The 17,500-nt window shown below is 45.9% G+C and overlaps 1 protein-coding gene across 1 annotated transcript in view; it reads right to left on the bottom strand.

Moving 5' to 3' along the window:
• The window catches only part of LOC311123682 (caM kinase-like vesicle-associated protein), a gene marked incomplete at its 3' end in the record, with an annotated part of 50,952 nt that overhangs the window by 1,233 nt on the left and 32,219 nt on the right, over window positions 1-17,500 (bottom strand). The window contains exons 5-7 of the mRNA XM_084197927.1: window positions 7,557-7,677; window positions 4,948-5,023; window positions 4,118-4,254 (exon numbers count right to left, since the gene is read on the bottom strand). Of these exons, the coding sequence (XP_084054053.1) occupies window positions 4,118-4,254; window positions 4,948-5,023; window positions 7,557-7,677 (334 nt within the window). The remainder of the gene's footprint in view (window positions 1-4,117; window positions 4,255-4,947; window positions 5,024-7,556; window positions 7,678-17,500) is intronic.

Here is a 17,500-nt window from a genome sequence, read left to right as displayed (position 1 = left end):
GAGAGGGAGAGGGAGAGAGACGGAGAGGGAGAGAGAAGAGAGGGGGAGAGAGAAGAGAGAGGGGAGAGAGACGGAGAGGGAGAGAGAAGAGAGAGAGAGAAGAGAGGGGGAGAGACAGAGAGAGGGGAGAGAGAAAAGAGGGGGAGAGAGAAGAGAGAGACGGAGAGAGAAGATAGAGAAGAGAGATGTAAAGACAGTAAGTTATTGTGTACCTGCAGTAGAGCATTACCCCCCTCTAGTGGCTGTCTCTACATTTACATTTGAACATTTAGAACAGGGTTTATTTACCACAGACGTCTACTTTACCACAGACCTCTACATTACCACAGACCTCTACATTACCACAGACCTCTACATTACCACAGACCTCTACATTACCACAGACCTCTACATTACCACAGACCTCTACTTTACCACAGACCTCTACTTTACCACAGACCTCTACATTACCACAGACCTCTACATTACCACAGACCTCTACATTACCACAGACCTCTACATTACCACAGACCTCTACTTTACCACAGACCTCTACATTACCACAGACCTCTACATTACCACAGACCTCTACATTACCACAGACCTCTACATTACCACAGACCTCTACTTTACCACAGACCTCTACATTACCACAGACCTCTACATTACCACAGACCTCTACATTACCACAGACCTCTACATTACCACAGACCTCTACATTACCACAGACCTCTACATTACCACAGACCTCTACTTTACCACAGAACTCTACTTTACCACAGACCTCTACTTCAGTGGTTCTCAGGCCCCCTTCCAGCATGGAGGAACACCCCTCTTGTTGGCGGAGAGAATATGTTGCCGGTTTAAAGCTTATTTCCTGCAGTTCTACACATTTTGTCACGGGGTGCAGAGAAGATTTTGCAGTTTTAAAGCTAATTTTCTTGTAATTCTATACATTTTGCCATGTCTAATGTGTATTCATGTGATATTTGAGTGACTCAAACAAAATCTATGGGCTAAAAAACCTAGCTATAAAAACGTTAGCTGACATGGGCTAGTTGATCTGGACATTTCTGACAAGTTATAAATAGCTATCTAAGGTATGCAATGACGAAATTGCCCCTTGCCGACCCCTCGTGACCCCCCTGGGGGAAACGCCCCATAGTTTGGGAACCACTGATTAATCCAGACACTCATCTAATCCAGAGTACTAACAGTCATTAACTAAAGTAGTGTTGTAACGAGAGCCCACAAGGGGGGTGGAGAACAGATATCCCCAGAGAACCACATTCCAGGCCAAGATTTACAGTTCTGTCATTGAGGTCCCCCTCCCCTTTCAAGCTATCACAAGACAAATAAACGACCCGTTTACGACTCTGAACAGCCCTGAGGGGGGCAGACAGAAACCAGACCGTCTAGTGATCAGGGTTACTGGGGAAATGACCAGTCAGACTTTTTCAGAAAGATCCTTTTCTTCCCACTCTTCGTAACAAAGAGAAAATGGTGCCAATAGCACCAGAACATATTAAACAAGTTTCTTATCACTGTATTAAACTGAAAAACCCGTGACATGTTGATATACTGTAACTTGAAACATAATGTGGCATTTCTCTTCTGATCCTCCAATGTCATATAATATGTATAATGGGTATTTTGCTGTAACATAATGTATGGATTGGTGTGTTTGGTACCCACAGGTACAGGTATTTTATCCTATTGATTGTGAAACTGTGTTTTGTGCAGTGGGAAAATCTGTGAACACTTATATGAGTAAGTCTCAGGTTTATCTCATATGAACATTAATTTGCGGGGTTCTCTGAATCAACAGGGCTTTCCCGTGAATCAACAGGGGCTTTCCCGTGAATCAACAGGGGCTTTCCAGTGAATCAACAGGGGCTTTCCCGTGAATCAACGGGGCTTTCCCGTGAATCAACAGGGGCTTTCCCGTGAATCAACGGGGCTTTCCCGTGAATCAACAGGGGCTTTCCCGTGCCACACTGTCAAGTCTACTAGAGCCCTACAAACTACATTACTTGCTAACAGACGGGGAGATCAAGTTTCTTCGAGGCGAGGCCACGCCAGTTGAACGAATGGTCCCATCTCCTTGGAGACCAAACACCGATCGACTTTTTCCTATCCTACTCAGACGGAAGCAAAGATCCCGGAGGGGATCCTGCGAACACACTGTTTCCCCTCGAGATTGACTGACTGAGTTCACAATCCATCCCGGCTGGGATTACAGGAAGAATTCACTGCATGGAAGCAACTCTAATAGACTTTACTGAGGACTGAGAGAGAGAGAGAGAAGTGGGTATCGCACCTTTGGCTGTGACCTACTCCGACCTGCTGGCCTCCACTCCACTGGTGAGAGAGAGAGACTGGGACAACCGTCCTCCAACCACTCATCCCATCCTGACGGAATCCCACCGAGTGGCACCAACAACATGGAAGTAATTTGCCATGTTACATTATCCATCTCCTATGAAGTCGGCGTTGTGTGTGTGTGACATGGTGGAATTCATTGAGCAATTGTAAGATGGCAGGTCTAATTCGGAGTGTCCACATTCGGACGCTAACTGATATCCTAGACCAGGGTTCTTCAATTCTGGTCCCGGAGGGCCGAAACACCTCTGTTTTTCATCCTCTCCTTCTAATCAGGGGCTAATTCAGACCAGGGACACCAGGTGAGTGCAATTAACTACCAGGTAGAAATAAAAAACAGAAGTGTTTCGGCCCTCCAGGACCGGAATTGAAGAACCCTGGCCTAGACCATTGTCTATTCCTGGTTGGTAAAGTGCTCTATAATTTCACGGTTATGAAGGATGATGTAGCCCTGTCACATGTTCTCTCTCAATTAATAAGACCATATCATCGTCAAAAGTCTGGTGAATGTACTAGCTAAGTATGCACATTTCAGTCATTTAGCAGATGCTCTTATCCAGAGCGACTTACAGTTAGTGAGTGCGTACATTTTTCATACTGGCCCCCCGTGGGAATCGAACCCACAACCCTGGCGTTGCAAGCGCCATGCTCTACCAACTGAGCTACACGGGACCTGTGGAGATTCTCACCTGAATAACTGTGTTGTATCCTGCTTTATTCTGCCTTAATGTTGTATCTGTTAACTACCTCATTTATTTAGTCTAGTAAATAAAACCTTGAATTAATTACTTGTGGCACTGAGTTCATTTGTGATTGGGTTCTTGAGGTTTCGAAGCTTGTTGACATTTCAGAATGAGAACATAGAAACTGTTGATTCAGAATATTGTTGATATAGGATCTCATATTCACTTGGATAAGATATTGTTGATATAGGATCTCATATTCACTTGGATAAGATATTGTTGATATAGGATCTCATATTCACTTGGATAAGATATAGTTGATATAGGATCTCATATTCACTTGGATAAGATATTGTTGATATAGAATCTCATATTCACTTGGATAAGATATAGTTGATATAGGATCTCATATTCACTTGGATAAGATATAGTTGATATAGGATCTCATATTCACTTGGATAAGATATTGTTGATATAGGATCTCATATTCACTTGGATAAGATATTGTTGATATAGGATCTCATATTAACTTGGATAAGATATTGTTGATACAGGATCTCATATTCACTTGGATAAGATATTGTTGATATAGGATCTCATATTCACTTGGATAATATATAGTTGATATAGGATCTCATATTCACTTGGATAAGATATTGTTGATATAGGATCTCATATTCACTTGGATAAGATATTGTTGATATAGGATCTCATATTCACTTGGATAAGATAACCAAATTGATCAAAGAAATCAGATCAATTAATTATTCCAATAATTAATCAGTAAATTATCTTAAATATAAATGAGCCAAAAGTCACAAGAGTAGCTAAGACAACCACAGACCACAGACCACAGACCACAGACCACAGACCACAGACCACAGACCACAGTCGGTCATAGGAGGCATAAACCTTCCTCAATAAAGCAGCTATCAGGGAAATCAGCTAGAAAAGACAGGTGCAGAAGGACAAGTTAAGTGCAACAGTAACGTGTTCTTCAGTTGTGTACCTGGAACAGGTGTGTGTGTGTGTGTGTGTGTGTGTGTGTGTGTGTGTGTGTGTGTGTTGTGTACCTGGAACAGAGATGTAGTCCCAGTAAGGAGCATCAAACTCAAACTCCCCGGCTACGATACGACAGAAGATGATCCGGTTGTGAAGGTCTGTGTTCTCTTCTTCTGTCTCGTCGTAGAACGGAGGATTCCCTGACAGACTAAAGCATAATATATATATATATATGCCATTTAGCAGACGCTTTTATCCAAAGCGACTTACAGAGAGAAAGTTTGTAATCCAATGTCCGCAGGACCAGACCTCAACCTCCTAGAAGTCGTTTACATTTTACATTTTAGTAATACACATTTTAGATTAGTAATCAAACCAGCTGCTGCAACAGATGTTATTGATTAGATATTTAGATATGTAGGAACTGCTGGTAACGCATGAATTAAACAATTAAATCTGACCACTGTTATCTAGTCATAGATGAGTTCGGGACAGTAGCATAGTGTTATATACATGTTATAACAGTAGCATAGTGTTATATACATGTTATAACAGTAGCATAGTGTTATATACATGTTATAACAGTAGCATAGTGTTATATACATGTTATAACAGTAGCATAGTGTTATATACATGTTATAACAGTAGCATAGTGTTATATACATGTTATAACAGTAGCATAGTGTTATATACATGTTATAACAGTAGCATAGTGTTATATACATGTTATAACAGTAGCATAGTGTTATATACATGTTATAACAGTAGCATAGTGTTATATACATGTTATAACAGTAGCATAGTGTTATATACATGTTATAACAGTAGCATAGTGTTATATACATGTTATAACAGTAGCATAGTGTTATATACATGTTATAACTCGTCTATGAACACTCACAGTATGTACATGATGACCCCTACTGCCCAACAGTCCACTGGTCGACCGTAACGATGTCTGGCCACAACCTCTGGAGCTGACAGAGAGAGAGAGAGAGAGAGTGAGGTAGAGAGAGAGAAAGTTAAGGAGAGGGAGATGGAAAGTTGAGGGGGGGAGAGAGAAGGTTAAGGGGGGAGAGAAGGTTAAGGGGGGAGAGAAGGTTAAGGAGAGGGAGATGGAAAGTTGAGGGGGGAGAGAGAGAAGGTTAAGGGGGGAGAGAAGGTTAAGGAGAGGGAGATGGAAAGCTGAGGGGGGAGAGAGAGAAGATTAAGGGGGGAGAGAAGGTTAAGGGGGGAGAGAAGGTTAAGGAGAGGGAGATGGAAAGTTGAGGGGGGAGAGAGAGAAGGTTAAGGGGGGAGAGAAGGTTAAGGGGGGAGAGAAGGTTAAGGAGAGGGAGATGGAAAGTTGAGGGGGGAGAGAGAGAAGGTTAAGGGGGGAGAGAAGGTTAAGGAGAGGGAGATGGAAAACTGAGGGGGGAGAGAGAGAAGGTTAAGGGGTGATAGTGAGGGCCGAAAGACTGAGAGATGACAGTAAACTTGCTTCATTAATCATCAGCTAGATGAATCAGTCTGAATCAGTCTGCATCCTCCTTCCTCCTTTTCCATCCCCTTATCTCTCATTGCTCTGCCTTGCCTCACTCTCTCCTCCATCTGCTTCCTCCTTCTCCATCCCCTTATCTCTCATTGCTCTGCCTTGCCTCACTCTCTCCTCCATCTGCTTCCTCCTTCTCCATCCCCTTATCTCTCATTGCTCTGCCTTGCCTCACTCTCTCCTCCATCTGCTTCCTCCTTCTCCATCCCCTTATCTCTCATTGCTCTGCCTTGCCTCACTCTCTCCTCCATCTGCTTCCTCCTTCTCCATCCCCTTATCTCTCATTGCTCTGCCTTGCCTCACTCTCTCCTCCATCTGCTTCCTCCTTCTCCATCCCCTTATCTCTCATTGCTCTGCCTTGCCTCACTCTCTCCTCCATCTGCTTCCTCCTTCTCCATCCCCTTATCTCTCATTGCTCTGCCTTGCCTCACTCTCTCCTCCATCCTCCTTCCTCCTTCTCCATCCCCTTATCTCTCATTGCTCTGCCTTGCCTCACTCTCTCCTCCATCTGCTTCCTCCTTCTCCATCCCCTTATCTCTCATTGCTCTGCCTTGCCTCACTCTCTCCTCCATCCTCCTTCCTCCTTCTCCATCCCCTTATCTCTCATTGCTCTGCCTTGCCTCACTCTCTCCTCCATCTGCTTCCTCCTTCTCCATCCCCTTATCTCTCATTGCTCTGCCTTGCCTCACTCTCTCCTCCATCTGCTTCCTCCTTCTCCATCCCCTTATCTCTCATTGCTCTGCCTTGCCTCACTCTCTCCTCCATCTGTCCTGTCTTTTATTTCCTCTTACCCATCCCTTATTTCAGTTCAGTTCATTTATTTCCCTCCCTCCATCCCTCGCTCCATCCCTCGCTCCATCTCTCCTTATTTATCTGTTTCATTTTGATGTAATTACTCCCTGGTGTGAATGACTGAGCTGCCCTTTACTGTAGATAAAGGACTGGAGGAGGAGAGGAGGAGGAGAGGAGGAGGAGAGGAGGAGGAGGAGGAGGAGGAGGGGAGGAGGAGAGGAGGAGGAGGGGAGGGGGAGAGGAGGAGAGGAGGTGGAGAGGAGGAGGAGAGGAGGAGGAGTGGAGGAGGAGGAGGAGGAGGGGAGGAGGAGGAGAGGAGGAGGAGGAGGAGGAGGAGAGGAGGAGGAGTGGAGGAGGAGAGGAGGAGGAGAGGAGGAGAGGAGGAGGAGGAGAGGAGGAGGAGAGGAGGAGAGGAGAGGAGGAGGAGAGGAGGAGGAGGGGAGGAGGAGAGGAGGAGGAGAGGAGGAGGAGGGGAGGAGGGGAGGAGGAGGAGGAGAGGAGGAGGAGAGGAGGAGAGGAGGAGAGGAGGAGGAGGGGAGGAGGAGGAGAGGAGGAGAGGATAGGAGGAGGAGAGGAGGAGGAGGAGAGGAGGAGGAGGAGGAGGAGGAGGAGGAGGAGAGGATGAGGAGAGGAGGAGGAGAGGAGGAGGAGGGGAGGAGGAGAGGAGGAGGAGGGGAGGAGGAGGAGAGGAGGAGGAGGAGAGGAGGAGGAGGAGGCTGAGTACAGCATGTAGCCCTGACAGATCTCAAAGACCTCCTGATGAACGGACCGAAGGCAAGGAGTCAAAGGGAAGAGGGGAGAGAGAGAGAGATGGAGAGAGGAGGAGATGGAGAGAGGAGGAGAGGGAGAGGCGTGAGATTGACAGAGGGAGATGGAGAGAGGACGAGAGAGGTGGAGAGAGGGGGAGGAGAGAGAGAGGGGGAGAGCAGAGAGAGGGTGGAGAGAGAGAGGGGGGAGAGCAGAGAGAGGAGGGAGACCAGAGAGAGGAGGGAGAGTAGAGAGAGGGGGGAGAGCAGAGAGAGGGGGGAGAGCAGAGAGAGGAAGGAGAGTAGAGAGAGGAAGGAGAGTAGAGAGAGGGGGGAGAGCAGAGAGAGGGGGGAGAGCAGAGAGAGGAAGGAGAGTAGAGAGAGGAAGGAGAGTAGAGAGAGGGGGGAGAACAGAGAGAGGGGGAGAGAGAAGCACCCTACCCAGGTACTCCGGTGTTCCACAGGGTTCTGTGATGGAACCGTTCTCAAACTTGGACAGGTAGAAATCCCGCAGAACCACTTTGTTGTGATTGTTCTCTGTGTAGTACATCAGGTTCTCCAACTGTAGAACCACAAAACACACAAAACACACACACTCAGAAACCTGAAACACACACACTCAGAAACCTGAAACACACACACACACTCAGAAACCTGAAACACACACACTCAGAAACCTGAAACACACACACTCAGAAACCTGAAACACACACACTCAGAAACCTGAAACACACACACTCAGAAACCTGAAACACACACACTCAGAAACCTGAAACACACACACTCAGAAACCTGAAACACACACACTCAGAAACCTGAAGCACACACACTCAGAAACCTGAAACACACACACTCAGAAACCTGAAACACACACACTCAGAAACCTGAAACACACACACTCAGAAACCTGAAACACACACACACACTCAGAAACCTGAAACACACACACTCAGAAACCTGAAACACACACACTCAGAAACCTGAAGCACACACACTCAGAAACCTGAAACACACACACTCAGATACCTGAAACACACACACACACACACACACACACACTCAGAAATCTGAAACACACACACTTAGAAACCTGAAACACACACACTCAGAAACCTGAAACACACACACTCAGAAACCTGAAACACACACACTCAGAAACCTGAAGCACACACACTCAGAAACCTGAAACACACACACTCAGAAACCTGAAACACACACACTCAGAAACCTGAAGCACACACACTCAGAAACCTGAAACACACACACTCAGAAACCTGAAACACACACACTCAGAAACCTGAAGCACACACACTCAGAAACCTGAAACACACACAGTCAGATAACTGAAACACACACACACACACACTCAGAAACCTGAAACACACACTCAGAAACCTGAAGCACACACACTCAGAAACCTGAAACACACACACTCAGAAACCTGAAGCACACACACTCAGAAACCTGAAACACACACACTCAGATACCTGAAACACACACACACACACACACACACACACACACACACTCAGAAATCTGAAACACACACACTCAGAAACCTGAAACACACACACTCAGAAACCTGAAACACACACACTCAGAAACCTGAAACACACACACTCAGATACCTGAAACACACACACACACACACACACACACACACTCAGAAACCTGAAACACACACACTCAGAAACCTGAAACACACACACTCAGAAACCTGAAACACAGACTCAGAAACCTGAAGCACACACACTCAGAAACCTGAAACACACACACTCAGAAACCTGAAGCACACACACTCAGAAACCTGAAGCACACACACTCAGAAACCTGAAACACACACACTCAGAAACCTGAAGCACACACACTCAGAAACCTGAAACACACACAGTCAGATAACTGAAACACACACACACACACACTCAGAAACCGAAACACACACACTCAGAAACCTGAAGCACACACACTCAGAAACCTGAAACACACACACTCAGAAACCTGAAGCACACACACTCAGAAACCTGAAGCACACACACTCAGAAACCTGAAACACACACACTCAGAAACCTGAAACACACACACTCAGAAACCTGAAGCACACACACTCAGAAACCTGAAACACACACACTCAGAAACCTGAAACACACACACTCAGAAACCTGAAACACACACACACAGAAACCTGAAACACACACACTCAGAAACCTGAAACACACACACTCAGAAACCTGAAACACACACACTCAGAAACCTGAAACACACACACTCAGAAACCTGAAGCACACACACACACACTCAGAAACCTGAAGCACACACACACTCAGAAACCTGAAACACACACACACTCAGAAACCTGAAATACACACACTCAGAAACCTGAAACACACACACTCAGAAACCTGAAACACACACACACTCAGAAACCTGAAACACACACACACACTCAGAAACCTGAAACACACACACTCAGAAACCTGAAGCACACACACACTCAGAAACCTGAAACACACACACTCAGAAACCTGAAACACACACACACACACTCAGAAACCTGAAACACACACACTCAGAAACCTGAAGCACACACACACACACTCAGAAACCTGAAACACACACACTCAGAAACCTGAAGCACACACACTCAGAAACCTGAAGCACACACACTCAGAAACCTGAAATACACACACTCAGAAACCTGAAACACACACACTCAGAAACCTGAAACACACACACACTCAGAAACCTGAAACACACACACACTCAGAAACCTGAAACACACACACTCAGAAACCTGAAGCACACACACACTCAGAAACCTGAAACACACACACTCAGAAACCTGAAACACACACACACACACTCAGAAACCTGAAACACACACACTCAGAAACCTGAAGCACACACACACACACTCAGAAACCTGAAACACACACACTCAGAAACCTGAAGCACACACACTCAGAAACCTGAAACACACACACTCAGAAACCTGAAGCACACACACTCAGAAACCTGAAGCACACACACTCAGAAACCTGAAATACACACACTCAGAAACCTGAAACACACACACTCAGAAACCTGAAACACACACACACTCAGAAACCTGAAACACACACACACTCAGAAACCTGAAACACACACACTCAGAAACCTGAAGCACACACACACTCAGAAACCTGAAACACACACACTCAGAAACCTGAAACACACACACACACACTCAGAAACCTGAAACACACACACTCAGAAACCTGAAGCACACACACACTCAGAAACCTGAAACACACACACTCAGAAACCTGAAACACACACACACACACTCAGAAACCTGAAACACACACACTCAGAAACCTGAAGCACACACACACTCAGAAACCTGAAACACACACACTCAGAAACCTGAAACACACACACACACACTCAGAAACCTGAAACACACACACTCAGAAACCTGAAGCACACACACACACACTCAGAAACCTGAAACACACACACTCAGAAACCTGAAGCACACACACTCAGAAACCTGAAGCACACACACTCAGAAACCTGAAATACACACACTCAGAAACCTGAAACACACACACTCAGAAACCTGAAACACACACACACTCAGAAACCTGAAACACACACACACTCAGAAACCTGAAACACACACACTCAGAAACCTGAAGCACACACACACTCAGAAACCTGAAACACACACACTCAGAAACCTGAAACACACACACACACACTCAGAAACCTGAAACACACACACTCAGAAACCTGAAGCACACACACACACACTCAGAAACCTGAAACACACACACTCAGAAACCTGAAGCACACACACTCAGAAACCTGAAACACACACACTCAGAAACCTGAAGCACACACACTCAGAAACCTGAAGCACACACACTCAGAAACCTGAAATACACACACTCAGAAACCTGAAACACACACACTCAGAAACCTGAAACACACACACACTCAGAAACCTGAAACACACACACACTCAGAAACCTGAAACACACACACTCAGAAACCTGAAGCACACACACACTCAGAAACCTGAAACACACACACTCAGAAACCTGAAACACACACACACACACTCAGAAACCTGAAACACACACACTCAGAAACCTGAAGCACACACACTCATGCGAACGCATGTACGCACGCAGAGACAGACACAGACACACTCATTCATGCACACACACACCACACAACACACACCACACACAACACACACCACACACAACACACACAACACACACCACACACCACACAACACACACCACACACAACACACACCACACACAACACACACCGACCCCCTTGGAGATGTTTGATCGATATGAGTTGACCTTAGTAATCAATGTGAGACAGACTGATGTCAGAACAATGTGAGAGAGACTGAGATGAGGGAGCTACAGTCCCAAAGGGCACCCTATTCCCTATGTAGTGCACTACTTTAGACCAGAACCCTATTCCCTATGTAGTGCACTACTTTAGACCAGAACCCTATTCCCTATGTAGTGCACTACTTTAGACCAGAACCCTATTCCCTATGTAGTGCACTACTTTAGACCAGAACCCTATTCCCTATGTAGTGCACTACTTTAGACCAGTGACCATATGGCCCGGTTTCTTAAAAGCATCTTAAGGCTAAATTCATCGTATCTCTATTTGCACATCATCTTCTGCACATCTATCACTCCAGCGTTAAATACTAAATTGTAATTATTTTGCACTATGGCCTATTTATTGCCTTACCTCCATAACTTACTACATTTGCACACACTGTATATATATTTTCTGTTGTATTTTTGACTTTATGTTTTGTTTTACCCCATATGTAACTCTGTGTTGTTGTTTTTAATCGCACTGCTTTGCTTTATCTTGGCCAGGTCACAGTTGTAAATGAGAACTTGTTCTCAACTGGCTTACCTGGTTAAATAAAAATTATAAATAAAAATAAAAATTGAAACCTTCATAGGAGCATCGTTAAATCTCTGAGCAGTTTCACTTGAAAACGCTTGTAATCTAACGCCTGCCTCAGACCACTCGTAGAACAGCTAAGAACGTCATTAGAAGCTTTTTTTGTAAACAGATCTCTCCGCTAAACATAGAATCACATGGTTTATCCATCTATGTGACCGCTAACAACAAAGTTGACTACAAATACAAAGTTGCCAATGTCTTTGCAATTGATACAAACAAGCTCGTATAAAAACATGCTTCAAATGGAAACCGATATGACTGCATTAAAATATAAACAGTAGCCTATTTTAATCATATTGAAATGCATTTGATGTTAAATAAACTGTTCTATTTTGCTACTTGTAGACAGACTACTGTCTGTTATTTGTCTCAGTATTTGGTATCCATCCCCGTTAGCCGATGGACGGATCTGGGTTTGGTATTTATCAGGATCCCCGTTAGCCGCTGGACGGATCTGGGTTTGGTATTCATCAGGATCCCCGTTAGCCGATGGACGGATCTGGGTTTGGTATTCATCAGGATCCCCGTTAGCCGATGGACGGATCTGGGTTTGGTATTCATCAGGATCCCCGTTAGCCGATGGACGGATCTGGGTTTGGTATTTTTGGTATTCATCAGGATCCCCGTTAGCCGATGGACGGATCTGGGTTTGGTATTCATCAGGATCCCCGTTAGCCGCTGGACGGATCTGGGTTTGGTATTCATCAGGATCCCCATTAGCCGCTGTAAAAGCGTCAGCTACTCTTCCTGGGGTCCACATGGAACACGACTTAATAAATAGTACAGAACATTATTAGTCAAGGATTGAACTACATAAATTTAAAACATCACATATTGCCTAAATACAATACATGACCAAAAGTATGTGGACACCTGCTCGTCAAACATCTCATTCCAAAATCAGGGGCATTAATATGGAGTTGGTCCCCCCCCCTTTGCTGCTATAACAGCCTCCACTCTTCTGGGAAGGCTTTCCACTAGATGTTGGAACATTGCTGCGGGGACTTGCTTCCATTCAGCCACAAGAGCATTAGTGAGGTCGGGCACTGATGTTGGGCGATTAGGCCTGGATCGTAGTCGGCGTTCCAATTAATCCCAAAGGTGTTCGATGGGGTTGAGGTCAGGGCTCTGTGTAGGCCAGTCAAGTTCTTCAACACCGATCTCGACAAACCATTTCTGTATGGACCTCGCTTTGTGCACGGGGACATTGTCATGCTGAAACAGGAAAGGGCCTTCCCCAAACTGTTGCCACAAAGTTGGAACCACAGAATGTTTTAGAATGTCATTGTATGCTATAGCGTTAAGATTTCCCTTCACTGGAACTAAGGGGCCTAGCCCGAACAATGAAAAACAGCCCCTAGACCATTATTCCTCCTCCACCAAACTTTACAGTTGGCACTATGCATTGGGGCAGGTAGCGTTCTCCTGGCATCCTCTCATTTGAAGGGGGTCCACATACTATTGTATATATAGTGTGTCAGTACATACTAAACAAGGTTTAGCGTTGAGCGAGTGAATTGTCCCAAAAATGATGTTTATTTTTTTTATATTTAGCACCAGCCTATTGCTAGTTACCCATTCTAAAACTGACTGGAGCTCTGTGTTAAGGGTGTCAGTTATTTATTTTACTGTTGCAGCCAACGTGTATACTGTTGAGTGGTCCGTTTTATTCAAGGTCAGTGGAAGGTCACCTCTTCAAATCACCTCTTCAAAATATTTCATGATGTGTAGCCTAACTTGCACAATGAATTTTTATTGGGTAAGCGTTAGAAAAAGCCGCCTCAATATTTGCACCCGTAGGTGGTAATATCTCTCTAGGAACTGATCCCTCATCAGAATTGTGAAATAATTATAATGTTAAGGAAAGATTTGAACGGAGAAAAGCTGATCCGAGAGCAGCGCTCCCTTCCTTTCAGATCCTATCAGTATCGACACGTGATCCAACGACGCACTTAGCGACCGTTCTCTCTGCGTTGTGTTTTTGGGAAACGTAATGTCACATCTTCTAATGTTGTAGGAAAGATGCATCGTTAAAACACTCATAAGCCTAAGTTCCATCGGTACCGGGAAACCGGGCCCGCTATCGGGAAACCGGGCCCGCTATCAGGAAACCGGGCCCGGCCCAAAAGTAGTGTACTATACAGGGAATAGGGGTGCCATTTCCTCAAAACCACTCATCCTAGAAAAACCTTGGATCTCTCAGAAGTAAACTTTTCAGGAATTTAAGCTGTTAATGACTTTGATTGGTCCTTCAAGTCACTACTGTAAGTCACTACTGTAAGTCACTACTGTAAATCACTACTGTAAATCACTACTGTAAATCACTACTGTAAGTCACTACTGTGAGTCACTACTGTAAGTCACTACTGTAAGTCACTACTGTAAGTCACTACTGTAAATCACTACTGTAAATCACTACTGTAAATCGCTATGGATAAATGTAAATGTACAAAAAAGACATGAAAGGTTTTTCCTGGACACCGATGCTGTATCCCCTTTTACCATGACAGACTAACCAACCGGACTACACCGATGCTGTATCCCCTTTTACCATGACAGACTAACCAACCGGACTACACCGATGCTGTATCCCCTTACCATGACAGACTAACCAACCGGACTACACCGATGCTGTACCCCCTTTTACCATGACAGACTAACCAACCGGACTACACCGATGCTGTATCCCCTTTTACCATGACAGACTAACCAACCGGACTACACCGATGCTGTATCCCCTTACCATGACAGACTAACCAACCGGACTACACCGATGCTGTATCCCCTTACCATGACAGACTAACCAACCGGACTACACCGATGCTGTATCCCCTTTTACCATGACAGACTAACCAACCGGACTACACCGATGCTGTATCCCCTTTTACCATGACAGACTAACCAACCGGACTACACCGATGCTGTATCCCCTTTTACCATGACAGACTAACCAACCGGACTACACCGATGCTGTATCCCCTTACCATGACAGACTAACCAACCGGACTACACCGATGCTGTATCCCCTTACCATGACAGACTAACCAACCGGACTACACCGATGCTGTATCCCCTTTTACCATGACAGACTAACCAACCGGACTACACCGATGCTGTATCCCCTTTTACCATGACAGACTAACCAACCGGACTACACCGATGCTGTATCCCCTTACCATGACAGACTAACCAACCGGACTACACCGATGCTGTATCCCCTTACCATGACAGACTAACCAACCGGACTACACCGATGCTGTATCCCCTTACCATGACAGACTAACCAACCGGACTACACCGATGCTGTATCCCCTTACCATGACAGACTAACCAACCGGACTACACCGATGCTGTATCCCCTTACCATGACAGACTAACCAACCGGACTACACCGATGCTGTATCCCCTTTTACCATGACAGACTAACCAACCGGACTACACCGATGCTGTACCCCCTTTTACCATGACAGACTAACCAACCGGACTACACCGATGCTGTATCCCCTTACCATGACAGACTAACCAACCGGACTACACCGATGCTGTATCCCCTTTCCATGACAGACTGACCAACCGGACTACACCGATGCTGTATCCCCTTTTACCATGACAGACTAACCAACCGGACTACACCGATGCTGTATCCCCTTACCATGACACACTAACCAACCGGACTACACCGATGCTGTATCCCCTTTTACCATGACAGACTAACCAACCGGACTACACCGATGCTGTATCCCCTTTCCATGACAGACTAACCAACCGGACTACACCGATGCTGTACCCCCTTTTACCATGACAGACTAACCAACCGGACTACACCGATGCTGTATCCCCTTTTACCATGACAGACTAACCAACCGGACTACACCGATGCTGTATCCCCTTTTACCAAGACAGACTAACCAACCGGACTACACCGATGCTGTATCCCCTTACCATGACAGACTAACCAACCGGACTACACCGATGCTGTATCCCCTTACCATGACAGACTAACCAACCGGACTACACCGATGCTGTACCCCCTTACCATGACAGACTAACCAACCGGACTACACCGATGCTGTATCCCCTTACCATGACAGACTAACCAACCGGACTACACCGATGCTGTATCCCCTTACCATGACAGACTAACCAACCGGACTACACCGATGCTGTATCCCCTTACCATGACAGACTAACCAACCGGACTACACCGATGCTGTATCCCCTTACCATGACAGACTAACCAACCGGACTACACCGATGCTGTATCCCCTTACCATGACAGACTAACCAACCGGACTACACCGATGCTGTATCCCCTTACCATGACAGACTAACCAACCAGACTACACCGATGCTGTATCCCCTTTTACCATGACAGACTAACCAACCGGACTACACCGATGCTGTACCCCCTTTTACCATGACAGACTAACCAACCGGACTACACCGATGCTGTATCCCCTTACCATGACAGACTAACCAACCGGACTACACCGATGCTGTATCCCCTTTCCATGACAGACTAACCAACCGGACTACACCGATGCTGTATCCCCTTTTACCATGACAGACTAACCAACCGGACTACACCGATGCTGTATCCCCTTACCATGACAGACTAACCAACCGGACTACACCGATGCTGTATCCCCTTTTACCATGACAGACTAACCAACCGGACTACACCGATGCTGTATCCCCTTTCCATGACAGACTAACCAACCGGACTACACCGATGCTGTACCCCCTTTTACCATGACAGACTAACCAACCGGACTACACCGATGCTGTATCCCCTTTTACCATGACAGACTAACCAACCGGACTACACCGATGCTGTATCCCCTTTTACCAAGACAGACTAACCAACCGGACTACACCGATGCTGTATCCCCTTACCATGACAGACTAACCAACCGGACTACACCGATGCTGTATCCCCTTACCATGACAGACTAACCAACCGGACTACACCGATGCTGTACCCCCTTACCATGACAGACTAACCAACCGGACTACACCGATGCTGTATCCCCTTACCATGACAGACTAACCAACCGGACTACACCGATGCTGTATCCCCTTACCATGACAGACTAACCAACCGGACTACACCGATGTTGTACCCCCTTACCATGACAGACTAACCAACCGGACTACACCGATGCTGTATCCCCTTTTACCATGACAGACTAACCAACCGGACTACACCGATGCTGTATCCCCTTACCATGACAGACTAACCAACCGGACTACACCGATGCTGTATCCCCTTACCATGACAGACTAACCAACCGGACTACACCGATGCTGTATCCCCTTACCATGACAGACTAACCAACCGGACTACACCGATGCTGTATCCCCTTTTACCATGACAGACTAACCAACCG

The sequence above is a fragment of the Coregonus lavaretus genome (genome assembly GCF_964263955.1).
Source record: "Coregonus lavaretus genome assembly, contig: HAP1_SCAFFOLD_2202, whole genome shotgun sequence".
NCBI lineage: Eukaryota > Metazoa > Chordata > Actinopteri > Salmoniformes > Salmonidae > Coregonus > Coregonus lavaretus.
The sequence above is the reverse complement of the archived record's forward strand: the minus strand, read 5'-3'. Positions and strand labels throughout refer to the sequence as shown.